The sequence below is a fragment of the Haliotis asinina genome, chromosome 8 (assembly GCF_037392515.1).
Source record: "Haliotis asinina isolate JCU_RB_2024 chromosome 8, JCU_Hal_asi_v2, whole genome shotgun sequence".
NCBI lineage: Eukaryota > Metazoa > Mollusca > Gastropoda > Lepetellida > Haliotidae > Haliotis > Haliotis asinina.
This window is the reverse complement of record NC_090287.1, coordinates 50,585,631-50,600,385: the sequence shown is the minus strand read 5'-3', so window position 1 is coordinate 50,600,385 and position 14,755 is coordinate 50,585,631. Positions and strand designations below refer to the sequence as shown.

General features: G+C 37.6%; 1 protein-coding gene across 1 annotated transcript in view; it reads left to right on the top strand.

Annotated features, from left to right (window-relative positions):
* LOC137293465 (TPR repeat-containing protein DDB_G0287407-like) overlaps positions 1-10,250 on the top strand; it is a 59,451-nt gene extending 49,201 nt beyond the window's left edge. The window contains exons 24-27 of the mRNA XM_067824020.1: positions 3,522-3,768; positions 4,561-4,771; positions 9,309-9,530; positions 10,143-10,250. Of these exons, the coding sequence (XP_067680121.1) occupies positions 3,522-3,768; positions 4,561-4,771; positions 9,309-9,530; positions 10,143-10,190 (728 nt within the window). The 3' untranslated portion in view covers positions 10,191-10,250. The remainder of the gene's footprint in view (positions 1-3,521; positions 3,769-4,560; positions 4,772-9,308; positions 9,531-10,142) is intronic.
* The last annotated feature ends 4,505 nt before the right edge of the window (positions 10,251-14,755 follow it).

The window sequence follows — 14,755 nt, the reverse complement described above, 5'->3', positions numbered from 1 at the left end:
TGCCATGCTTCTTTGTCTCCATATGCGATAATTGTCCATGTCTATTGCCTACAGTGTGTGAGGGACATGCCCTGACAGCTGAGAAAAGTCAGGAGAAGAAATATTCCCTCACTCTTGCCAGAAAGTCTTTTGAAAGACTGGCCAACATTCAGATGCACTCCAGTGAGCATGACGCTCCTTGTCTTCCCTTTCGGACCTGATTAAGGGTTTGATCAGATTGACTGATGGCCATTATTGAGAAGGATAAGATAACAACATCACCTACGAGGAAACATATTTGTAGGGAAGAATGGCATTACAACAGATGCTGTGAGATGCATTATGAATATGTTGCTAGTAAACATACAGTTATGGAGACATCTGTGACAGTCACCTTGGCAGAGGTGTACCCAGGCTTCCTGGCTTGTACTCAGCAGACAAGTAAGAACTGACAGCAAGATCTCCTTGCCACCAGGATTTGTATCTGGAAGCACAGATCTGTTGACACCTATCTACATGGATGAGCATCTCCCTCTGCATGCTAATATAGAGTCCAGGGTGTGGACTTATGGCAGCTATGCTAGCTGCATGGACAGTATAGGTCACTCTGAGTTCCTTACTACTCTAGCAGATTCAGATATTCAACAAATACTGTTACCACGGAATACACAGATGGCACCAGAGGACTGCACAGGCTGCTCCAACCATAGTTGTCACATGGGTCTTGAAAATGTTAGGAAATCTACTGACTTATTTGTCTAGCCTCCTGGTATTACATGCCCATCAGACTGCAATGGTCACATCAAGAGCTTTCTGATCGCAGGAGTATTCATATCAGCTCAGACCATAGAGATTTTTCTCACAACAGTGCTGTGAACAGTATGGGGTGCACACATAGCTCAGACTCAGACCTCATTGATACTGATACCTTGCTCTACACTACTGCTGACCATACTGCTCCATGGATGAAGATAGGTGTCAAAAAAGGATATCAAATCTCAACACACTCATCACATCTATGCAGAATCTATGATCTACAAATTCCTTCACAATTGGAGTGATCAAAATCGAAGGAATCAGCTAGACTGTGTCATAACACGTACAGATATAATGCTCCAGGACCTCACTTGGTGATTGTACCTCAACAATATAATAAATGGGACTCAGCTAGAAGACTGGGAGTTAAATTCACCTGTCAGTATTAACATATTACAGTCTTTTTTGCCACCCTGCACTTGGCTCTAGCACTCTGGAACTCATCACTTCTTTGATAACACAATCTCAGAAAGAAATAAATAACTCTGACTTGCAACTGTTTGTATCAAGCATGGATACATATTGGGGAGGATCCTGTTCTTACTGGCATGTTACATTCATTTGAAATGCAGGATATACCAAAACAATTACTATGAAACTGTCAGTGGTTTTATTGGCTCTTTTACACCACCTGTTTGATACCTTGGATAAATCTTCATCTCATCCTGCTTGGGAAATTGCATTTCACTATGGTACTAGCCTCAAGGATTCATAACTGCATGCCCTGGACCTAAGATCAGTTACATTCTTGAGACAATAGTATTCCTTGACAATTTTAAAGGTTCGCAATAAGACCTTTGGAATGGATTTTCACTATCTCTTCTATGGCTCCTATACTGAATCAGGATCTACCTGACAGACGGACCAAGTGGTCTCAAGTGGTATTTACAGAAGACTGAGGCAGATTGCTGGGAATGCCTTCAAATTTGGATTTGGGTCATCCCTTATACTCTACCAATGATTTAGATAACATTCTTAGGCAACAACAGGCCAAACATGTAGATATTCCACTGAGGTGAAGTAAACAGTCATCGGTGAGGATGAATCAACATTGACCTGAGGTTGATTGTTGTGATCCCAGGAAACCTTTCTTGCTGCACATAGTCTAACACCTCAGATGGTAGACTATTACCACATAAATGGGTTATGTCCAGTAGGGGACTTCCAGCAGGAAGTCTTTTTGTCTTGCCAGTAGAGTTGTGACGATTAATCGATACGCAAGTTATCACGATTCAAGAGCTGCACGATACAATACATCGATACAATTGTCCTGTATTGATTCAACACGATACTTACATACTTAGCAGTCTACAAAAACACCGTCTACCCTTCTATTTAGATTTTCGTGGAAAATATTGCCATGGATATGCTCAGACTGAGATAATTTTCACAAATTTATTTTGTTATCTGTGCAAAAAAGCCAGTTGTACCAATGTTGATCCCTGCTGTTCCATTTTTGGGGGAAAACACTACTTTACTGACACATGCTAAACATTTTTAATAAAATGTCTTTCATGATGACATGTTTTATTTTTCTCGGGAGAAGAATATCTTCCCTGAAATGATATAACAGCACATTATTTCCAATACTTTTATTTTTCTGTATGCAAGGACAAAATATCGTGATACGTATCGTATCGTGTGTGTCAGACTACCAGTATCGTGATACGTATTGTATCGTGGCATGGGCGTATCGTCACAACTCTATAGCTACTTGCCAGTGAACATATAGATTTGTCAACTGTGTGGTTGTCTTGCCAACCAGGTTGAAGGTACACCGGACCCAACAGGCCTGTATGGAATTTGGCAATCAACAATCACCAAATTTTGAATTAATATCATCAGTGATAATAATTCTAAGAACACTACATTGGACACTTGAGGTAAAGGTTTGCCCAAGGTACCAAGGAAACATTATGAAGCTCCTAGTCACATCAGATGAGATAACTCCAACAGATAGCGCTTATGAAGACCACAAGGAGTAAGAAAAGACAAGGTGATGGATGGTTAAAAATGTCATTCGAGTAACATAGAAACAAGTTTCAGGAAATATGGCTGTCCAGTGTTGGGAGTATTATTCTAAGAATTATTATCATTGATTCTAATTCTTCAATTTGTTATCTTTGCAAATAGATAGGCTTTATTGAACAATATTATACCAACCTCATACTCACCTATGTATACAAATTCAGAACTAGATCTTGTTCCATAATGAGATCGTTGCTGCATGCCTTGGAAGTAATCAAGACATTTTGATTGGAGGTTACATTTCAATGATGCCCCAGGACATCAGCAATTCTTCAAATGTTAAGACCATGCATAAAATATTTTCAAACACATTATAGTTCCCAGACCAAAACTATTGAGCTCTAAATAGCAATATGTTATCACAAGCTGCATTCAAAGTGCAGTGCAGGATGTACTGGCTTCGGCAATGTTTACATTTTCAACAAATTTAAGAGAATCCTTTTGTGTATTTATTTCCAAAGAGCTAAATTGTAAAATATATTCAAATCCCAATTACAACATCGCTGTCTGGTTTAAATGAGGCCAGTAATGGTGCAGGAACAAGTCTCAATCCCTGAATAAGAGCACTCTCTGACCTGCTATTGATGTATTATCACTGTATGGCAACTTTCCTTTCAGAATATAGTGAGCAGTGCCATGTAACAAAACAGCTGATGTCCTTTGATTTGTGGGAAGCTTATCTTGCTTTATTTTGTCAGTTGATGTCCAAACGAGACTTGGCTGCCTGGCTGACTGTTTACCATATGTTCACCACACAATGTCTGAACACTACATTGATAGCAGGGAGTATGACAAGGCTGACCGTATCCTCACAGCTCTATCTATGTGTACAAAAAGGAGGAGTGCTAAAACATTTCTCTTGCTGGACAAACTTGACCAGCAGCAGCCAAGGTCAGATGTTAACCCCCGTCCAAAGGAGCAAACTCTGGAATATGGAATGAAATTGTGAGTTGTATAAATGGTTGCACTTCCTGTGGGACAGTACAATGAAAGTTTAAAGTTTACTGTAAATGGAGAAATTATCAGTGATAGGGTTAATGGACCAGTGGGTGTTTTAGGTTAGAAGGAGGAAAGAGTTTGTGTGACGTAGTATCAAATATTTTAGGGATATTTTTGGCATATTTAATCTGTTGTGAAGGTTTGCCCCATTAATGTTTGTGGGAGTTATTCATGACCTGTCTGAGAACAGCATGTGACTTAGAGAATACTGACAAAAAAACCCCAGATATTTTCTCACATATGAAGGAGAAAACAACAATATATATTTAAAACACATACATATGCCGTTTGAATGTCCTTCACATATCTTCCATATCTTAAATATACTCTATATACCTTCCACATAGATCACTCACTTATCCTGTTTCAGATACCGATATTCTCCACATTTATCACTCACCTATCCCGTTTTACATATCCACTACATATATTACTCACCTATCCACTTTCCCATATTTTCCACATATATCACCCACCTAACTGTTTCATATCCTCTACACCAATTTTCATATATCCTCCACATATATTACTCACATATTTTCTTTCACATATCCTTCACATACCATTCACCTGTATCGGTGTGCTACACATATCCTATCATTCACCTGAGCTGTGAGCTTCACACATCTTCCACATATCACTTCCTTATGCTGTATCGGCTTTACATATCATCCACATGATCACTCACATATCCTGTATGAGCTTCACATATCTTCACATATATGAATCACTTGTCAGGTTCCCTGACAATGGAGGCCTGTTTGAGCGCAAAGTGAGGGTGCACCATGTTGCTCGTGGGGATCTTACAGGGCTGCAGGATTTGCTCACTGCCAGGAATGCTGATGTGAAGATATACATTGATGTTGTGGACTGGTGTGTGGAGGATGACAAGCCTGGTATTACTGCAGAGGTTATAGACAGAGCTCTCCATAAGTTCCCAGGCAACCAGGTAAACCACAGCTGGTCCTCATCACTTTGCAGTGGCTATGTTCAGACAGAAAAAAAGGTCCTAACCTTTAACATGTTCAAGTGGAGAGGGCAGGATGGTGCCACCATCCTCTGTGCGGTGCCGGTCAAATCGCCCCAGCAACAAAACGCCCCACCAAATTTGGTCAAATCACCCCAGATATTTGGTCAAATCACCCCAGGTTTTTTCAAATCGCCCCAGTGGGGTAGTCAAAACGCCCCAGTTTATTTAAAATGGTCTGATATATGCCATAAATGCATGGTTTTGTCAACTTCCATACTATATTCTTCACATAATATTATGTGTTATATTATTAGTAATATCCCATGCCTAGGTAACACCGTAATACCAGTTATTTGGTAAAGAATTACAACTGTATATAACTTCCATGTTACACCCTTCACATAATACTATGTAGTAATGTTTCTGATAAATATTTAACTAGTAAACTGAGAAGAGCAAAAGTAATATTCATGGATAGACAACACTTATAACACCAATTACTTGCATGTTATCTATGCTTTTGTAAATTACAAGAATTAAATGAAAGGATTGTATAAAATGTTTTTTGGCCATAAATACACAGTTTTTGTCAGCAAGTATAGGACTTAATACATATCAAAACAATCTACAGCTGCTGTTGTCAAAAAGAGCAGCCGTAAATGCATAGGTTTTCTCAACAAGTATAGTATAATATACTCATGGAAAAATTTAAGGGAACGCATGAAATAGCTGTGACTTTTAATCTTTGAAACAGTAAGAGAAAAGTTCATACAGATGAAAAGGCTTATGTCAAGTGATGAAAATCAATATTGAGTGTGTCCCCCATGTCTCTGGAGAACTGCTTGGCATCGTCATGGCATGCTGCGAATGTGTATACGGATGGTACCAATCGGAATTCTATGCCATTCTTCCTGGAGAGCCACGAAAAGTTCATCCAAATTGTTGGGTTGAACAGGTCTGTCCCGAACATTGTGGCCAAGAACATCCCAAAGATGTTCAATGGGGTTAAGATCAGGACTTTTACCCGGCCATTGCAACACCCGGACACCTGCAGCCCTCAGTCTGTCCTGACAAACATGAGTGATGTGAGGGCGGGCATTGTCATGCTGGAACTCAAACATTCGACCTGCTGTACGCGCATAAGGGATCACAGTCGGGTTCATGATCTCATCACGATATCGTACACCTGTTATCCTGCCATCAACACGCACAAGATCTGTTTTGTGGTTAAAGGGAAACCCGCCCCACACCATAACAGAGCCCCTCCAAAATGATCATGCTGTTTAATGGTGCAGGCACTGTGACGTTCTCGAAAGCATCTCCAAACTCGAATTCGACCTTCATTATGGTCAAGTGTGTACCTGCTCTCATCACTTAACATGGTGTTTCTCCATTGAAGTACGGTTCTTCCTCCATGGTTCCGTGCCCACTGCAGTCTCACGCGCTTGTGCTGCTCAGTCATGTTGATTCTAGCCAATGGACTGCGGCTTTTTAGACCAGCTGATTTAAGACGATTACGCACTGTACGTGAACAAATTCTGACGTTTGTTCTTTGCGTGAATGCCGTATTGATTTTGGAGGAGGATTTGAACCTGTCTCGCAGAGCAATAAGGAGTAGGGTCCGGTCATCCCATGGAGTGGTTTTCTTTTTCCGTCCCCGACCACGCCTCATTTTGACGTCACCAGTCGCTCTATAGAGCTTCCAAAGTCTGGATATCACGCTAACAGACTTGTGAAAAGTTGTTGCAACCTGTCCTAATGAGCTTCCACCATTAACCATGCCAGTTGCCTCCCATTTCTGTGCCAAAGTTAAGTACTGTTTCGCCATGGTAACAATGTTTTTAACCGTTGTGTTTGACAGTGCACATACACGTCACGTGTAAATCTAAGTGCATGTAACTTTAGGAGCATGTAGTGCACATGCATGGAAAGCAATATGGTGAGTTTGAGTGAACTGCTCTTCACGAAAACGATAATACACGATGCTGAAGTTAGTAAACAGAAATATTGAATTGCCCAAAGAAACATGCATTCCCTTAAATTTTTCCATGAGTATACTTATGAAAACAATTTGCTGGGTTTTTTTTAATTACTCATGTAAAAAAGTGAGGCTGTAAATTCATAGATTTGGTCAACAAGTATGGTATAATACTTACCAAAACAAGAGTCATCAGAAGATCACATATCCCCCCGGCCCTCACATGTTTGAGAGAACAAATAATCTGAGAGTTACTCATTGTTTTTTAGACTAAGTTTGAATTGTTTCCATGGAATTCATGTAAATTATAAATGCCATATATCTGTTACTAATAAATCACAAAAACCTGTAGAGAGCAAAAGGCACCACTTTGGGGTCTGCCACACATATCTAGAAAGTTTTATGGACAGATATTAAGAAGTTTTTGAGTTCTGCTCTGGAAACGAAACACACCTCTCACTTTTCAGACTAGGTCCATGGAAACAGAGAAAATAATACATCACAAGAACCTGTACATAGCAAAAGGCACCTCTTAAGGTTCTGACTGATATATCTACCAAGTTTTGCTGGAAAATATTGAATGGTTTTTGAGTTCTGCTCCGGAAACGAAGCCCACCCCACCATAAGACTAACACCAAAATGTTCCATGGAAAAACAAAAAAATATAAATGCCAAAAAATCTGTAAATAGCAAAAGGCACAACCATAGGCTGAGATAACTACATCTGTCAAGTTTGGTCTAAAAATATTGAACGGTTTCTGAGTTATGCTCTGGACAGGACAGGTTCCCCTATACCCTTTACATGCACCATCTGCAAAGAGACACCGAGGGAAAGCAGTCCCATAGACCACTCATTTCATGGACGAGTGGAAAGCATGATGTTATGATTACGCAATGCCAAACAAACAACTATGCATTTACAGCATTTACAATAAATATTTTATACAAACCTTTTAGTGTATTCAGATTGTAATTCTTTACCAAATAATTGGTATTACAGTGTTGCCTAGGCATGGGATATTACTAATAATATAACACATAATATTATGTGAAGAATATAGTATGGAAGTTGACAAAACCATGCATTTATGGCATATATCAGACCATTTTAAATAAACTGGGGCGTTTTGACCAAACCTGGGGTGATTTGACCAAATTTGGTGGGGTGTTTTGTCGCTGGGGCGATTTTACTGGCACCCCTCTGTGTACCCTTGCGTACTTTTAGTTTGTCAGAATCCAGTAGATCTGTCACAGGTTTTATCTGCCATGTTTGTTACTGAAGTACTGTGCTTAAAATACAGTAAGTAGCCAAAAGTCTGTTCTCACCATCGATGTCATGGCTATTTATAGCAGAGTCGGGTCCCTTTTTTAAATTCGCATGTCTATGTAAATGCTAAAGGTACTCACCTCATATTTTCAGAATTTAGAGATATGACAACGTGCTCTTAGGACTACTCAGGGTCGTCTTGGTAAACTGTCATATAGACAACGAATATAATCAGTCGGAATATGATTTGTCTGTTTCCAGTGGTTAGTTCGAATGGACACATGACAAGAGGCATTCTCTTCTTGGAAAATCCATTTGAGGTTGACAAAATGCCTGGCAACTACAGGCCACTAATGGTCCCACACCATACGCCGATACACCCTCCCAGAACATCACTGAAAACTTCACACATCATGATCAGCACAAATCCCCCAAACAACTGCTCATCCAACTTTCTCCATACATAAACTTTTCTGTTTTTCCAGATCTGGACTTGGGTCTCATGCTCTCACTAAAAATGACATGATCCCACTGATGTCTTCTCCAGTGCAATTTTGTCCGACAAAATTGGCGTCTCTTCTCTCTGTTAACACGAAAAATTGTGATTTTCATGCTTACCACACATCCATGATACCCCTCTGTGAACAAACTTCTTCTGACTGTGCATGAAGATACTGTAGTCCGTACCTGATTTTCTTATTTTGCTGTCAAATCCCCAAGAGTTTGCCGACGATTACTTTTCACTTTTCACTTTCTGGTGACGATGTACGAGGCTGCTCACTTCTTGGCAGTGATTTAACTGACCCACACTCTTGAAAATTCTTTAAAGTTTTCTGAATTGTTCACAGGGTTTATACCTGTCAAATTTGCAATTTTGTAGCTTGAATGAATCTTGGCAATTAGATTTCTTTGGTCAGGTGTCAATTCAGGTGGCATGATAGCAGACAACAAAAACGTAAACAAGCAAGGGAGGTAAATCGCCTATTACAGGTACAACACATATTTTGTGACCTGTGAAATTTGTACCCCAAATTGCAATATGATTGGTGGCTTACCAGCCTGGCAAAACACTTTCAAAGTGAACCAAACGCTCAAAACATGAGCATCGTAATATGATTTGTGAACAGACTTTTGGCCACTATCTTAAGTAAGTACTCCAGGAAACATTTGCAGCATGATACAACTGGACACAACTTGTGATGAAGTCCAGCTAGAATATGGGACATGAATATGTTTCAGTGCCTGCTATGTAACTGCTTCCTTGTTTCCAGATGCTGATAGGAAAGTTGGTGTCTGTGTGGTACAGTGTAAAGCAGTATCAGAAGGCCTTGACCTTGGTGAAACAATTGGATCATGAAGGTGTCCACAGTGATGAAGTTCTATTGAACTGTGCCCAAACAATGCATCATTGTGGTGAGAGTGAGGAGGCTTATCAGTGGCTGAATAAACTGTTGACTAGTGCTGACTCCTTATCTGCTGGAATGAAACGAAAGGTAAGTGAGAAATACTCGTACCAGTCTTGTTAAGAAGACCAAAACCTGTTTCAGTTACACTGAAGAGTCTAGTTAACAATTAATTTACTCTCTACAATTATATTTTAGGCAACATTACAACAACTAAAGATGTCTTCATTTCACTGAATTTTATACACAGACTTCTTCTGAAATTACACAATAAGTTTTCTGATTGGTCTGCCAATATCGCTGAAAGGTCAGACCATAATTTTGCTAAATGTTTTTTATCTTCGTGATGACCTCTGTTTGCTCTTTGGGTTTGTACAAATCATCTGAACATCTAGCACCAACCTATACATGCCCATGTCATCACAGTTGACTAAAATGGGGAATGGGTGGTCAGGTAGTGTGACTCAATCGATAGTGTGTCATACTACAAACTGGCATGTGATATTGGTTATGTTTTCAACCACTGGTTTTGCTTTCAACTCCACAACTGCTAGAGTGCTGTATAATACCAACAAAACATATTCTATTACTTTACAGATATGATGCTCCACTTGGTGGCTGCATATGTCAGATTGCAAACCTTTGGATTATCTGAAGTCAGATATGACCAGTACCTCTCTCACACCATGTGATTTGTTTCAGGTGGATGCACTCAAGGAAAAGTTGGATACTGAAGCAAAGCTACAATGAATACAAAGATATTTGGATGAGGTACACCCAAATACTGATACTCCTGGAGCATAGTATTCTGTTCTGCTAACATCAGTGACAACTCCCACCATTTCACACTCATACTAGTATCCACATCACACCTCCTTTAATATATTCAGACCTCACTACTGTTTGTACATTTATATATTTATATGAGGGTTCATCATTATATATTTATATGAAAGTTCATCATTAATGCAATGCATTCTCTGTTTACCCTATCATTACCCCATCTGTGCTTTGACTCTGGACCAGGGTGGTGATGCACAAACAACCTTGTTAAGATATGGGATGACACTCAACTAGGTGCAGTGATGTGCCCACTGAATCCCTCATGTTGTAAGCCAGTACAGTACTGATGTAAGCCTGACACTTTATGTTCTTTTTACCATTCATGGAGCTGCCAGTTGTGTGTGATCTCATCTTCACTGTTAACCTTTTTTTTATCCTTTTACCATTTTGTAAATGAAACATTGGGTTTCCTTGTTACTGTTGAAAGAAACTTGTGATGTTAATATTTCATCTTACCTTGTTTTGTATGTCCTTTCATGAGTGACATGGTATGTGATATGGTTTCTCAGTTGGTCAACAATTTGCAATCAGCACAGTTGCTGTTCATTGTGATCCAACTGTCATGATGCCAATAGACAATTACATTTTACATAGTTGATACATGTTAGTGGGGCTGGTTTTCATGCCACTTGCATGAATGCTTCTCTTGAGGGTAATACAGACCGATGTACACCTCTTTGTAGCAGTATTACCTGAGTCAGTAGGCAAGGCATAGCACTGCTACATGAGGCATACATCACACTGTATTACCCAAGGGAGAGGTAATACAACATATTATCTTACCAACATGTTAAATGTACAAAATATCATTTTATTTTATCTGGAGGATCGCCACTGACTATATGACATTATTAACAAAATGGCATCTGCCTCTTGACTGGATTTCTAAAATCAGTGAAATCTATGCTGACAAGCTTAAAACTGCTATAAAAATGTCAATTATGTTTAAGATGTGTTTGCAAATGGTTGAATGTATAAAATAGTTTAAACAAGGCAGTGAATGTTGGTGAAATAAGTGTCTACATAGTAAACTGAAAAACAACTAGTTCAGCAGTTGTCAAACTCTGGGCACTGCATGATTCATATTATGATGTCATACAGTTTTTAGCAATACAGCTTCCCAGCAGAGAGTTTGGTGGTTACTATGGCAGTAGGTAATATTATTTCCAGTTGACAGTATACGTCACATCAATTGTTTCATCAATACCTTCACTTCAGATTCCACATATCAGAAAAGTATGAACTTGCTGAAGGTATGAACTCATTCTGAACTTTTCATGTTCTTTGTTATAAGGTTTATGGGGTGCAAGCCCCTGTGATCTATTTGTACCCTTTGCATATAGAGCTATAGAGCTAATTATGTCACCTTTTGTGAAAGTCTGTCATACAACAACAAATAAATGGAGAGTTTTTGAAAAATATGAGCTTCATTTAATGATGGGAGCAATGTTGTTTTTTTTCCTTTATACATTCAAAACTCCTAAAATGATTTCCCAGTCATTTGGAAATGTTTCTAGTTTGATTTTATTTTTCAGTTAATCTTAAGTATTACATAATCATGGCTGTTATGTTTGTGTCTAAATAGTGTATACATCATGTACCCTGAATTAGGATATAAAGGTATTCTGTTTGTGCGATCCTTTAGCTGTTGATTTAAGACCAGTTAATGTCATTTAAAGCTAATTCATTCTTAAATCAATAGCTGAAGGACCACACAAATGAAAATAGAATACCTTTATCTCTGTTCTAGCACGACTCACACATGTTTGAAATAGCATGTCCAGGATGACTGATCCTCCTGAAGAAGGAGTAAGCATTAACTCTGAAACGTTGTGTTCCCATAATGAAGAAGTTGATATCCATTAAACCTTCATTCTTATGTATTTCACTTCTAAAAGCCCTTTAAAGACTTGATACATGTATTTTCTTTCTCACAAATTTGAAATTTTCTACGATTTCAGACATATATTTACAGTTATTTGGTAGCATTTTAAACACTTTCTAATTAAAGATCATTGCCTGAGCAACATTTGAAGTTCAGTTAAAACTTTTTAGAGAAACGGCACAGTTGTCAAATGTTTTTGTTAACAGCACTGGGGTCTTGCAACAAAGGGCAAGTAACTCTGCCAGGCACTGTCAACAAACACTGGCAATATCATAGCAACTTACTGTTAGGTGATATATTTGTAGTATCATACTGTACTTCACTTTTAAAAGAATATATCTTAGATGAGAAATATTTTTAAAAATAGATCTTGGAACTTTTCTTTTCTATTTCTGTTTTATGGATTATAAATTGTCAGGTTATGTTATGATACTTTTTACACAATAGTTATTCAAGGATTGATCATAGATAAATGTTACAATAAATAAATTAATAAATTTTGTTAAAATAACATCATATATTCATTAATGATTTGAGTGCTTTTGCACATGTAATAATCTTTCAAGGACCAACTATTTTCCTTCTATTGTTATGGTGAATAATTTGCCGTGACAAAAGATATAAGAAATCCTCTATAAACCAGCAAAATATAACACTGACAGGTCTAAACTATTCAATAAAATGTATTGAGCAGACAAGACCAAGATACAAAGATTCACAATAGAGGTTTTTAGTACAATGCATCTGAGTCAAATCTAAAGTAATGGGTCACAAAGATAATATCAACTCATCAAAGGTTTGATTTTCAGTTTTATACTAAATGTTACATAGCAAGCGGTCTGTCTTGGATATAGGTTGAATGTTGGCGGAAAATACACTCTTGAAACACTATACTATGTATTAAGAACTGTTAAACTTGTAAATCATCCATTGATAATGGATAAATGTTACTGAACATTTTTCCTTGAACATAGTTCTCTTACATTTCTTACCAACAATTTAAATTCTATCAAAGATAATTTAATGTAATATTTCATATGCATACAAAATCATAAAACATTTTTTCTGAAAATGCAAAGATTATTAATGCAAATCAGATTAAGATAAATTTAAATTCTGTCTGCAATGAAAGAAATACATGGTTTCTTGTAAGACCTGAATACAGAAGTAAATATTCATGTTTTTCTTCTTTTTCTTTTTTTTTTTGACTTTTGACATGAAATACACAGGTTACACCAGATGCTTTAATATGGAATGTGTTATGATAAGCGTCCTTGCTTGAACACTGTTGAAACGATTAAAGGACAAATGTAGATGTCATCTGTCATCACTTTTGAACATTTAATTTTTTTTCTCATGATGCCTTATTTACGTTCTATCTATGTTATCAGAGACCATATAAAAGATATATTATATGGTCTCTGATGTTATATATGCCAATATGTTGATGCGTAATTTTTTGTAACGTAGATATCTACCACAGTCTTAAGGATGTCCTCCCATTATGCAGAAAGGCAGTTCACAGATGCCTTAGGACAACATTTCCGGATCAGTTAACCTTCCTGTTCAGTGTCTGTCAACTGTCTGTCAATTATTGAATATTAGAGCTATTATCACAAACTTGTTAAGATTATGTTGTATTATTTCCTCACATTTTGTCACTTATAAAATTATTGCCTATATTTTGGGGCAAATTGAAAACTGAAAAAAAGAGAGAATGAACATGTATCATATTTGTGGGGTTTTTTTTTTCCTTTTTTATGTTTTATCATTTTTCACCTTAATTCAAAAGACTTTGGTCTTGGACATGTTTTCTCAAAAGCTTGATCAGAAAGAAAAGTGGCAGCGTAGTATCTCATAGATAATCACAACACTACAGTAACTTAAAGTGGCACTGATCTATGATTGAGCCCGTTATATTTTCAACAGCTGATTAAGTTCGCTGTGTTATAACAACTGAAATCCAACATGTAGAAGATAGGTTAACTATTTTGTCACTTCAGTTTAAGTCAAATAATTGGTATTAGTGCCCGTATTAGGACAGAAGATTTGTAGTAAAGTTTCAAGTCGGTAAGTTATTGCTCACTGGCTTCTATTCTCGATTCACCGCGAAGATAGACTAAATTGTGCCAATAAAAGCTTCTTTCATACATTCGTTTAATTTTTAGAAGGAGAACATACCTTTAGTTGAAAGGTATTTGCAAGTAATAGTGACAGTTTTATGACTTAAAAAATTGTTAGGGTGTAACTGAGGTGTGTGAAAAATATGACATTTCGCCACTGAAATGCTATACGCCGTTGTTTGAGTATTCCTAGTTACTTACTCAAAAACATCTTTCACGTACGCCTTTGATTCTTATGAGGGGAATATACTATCAGGTGAAAAGTGTTTGCAAGTAATAGTGATAGTTCCATAATCTAAAACAAAAATGTTAGGGTGTATTTGAGGTGTGTGAAAAATATGACATATTGCCGATCTGATCTGATTCGCCATTGATGCTTGAGGGTTATAGTTCCATAACTTCTTTCTTTCTTGTTGATCTTATTATTTGACAAAACTGGAAAGGTGTTTTAGAACGCTTTGTGA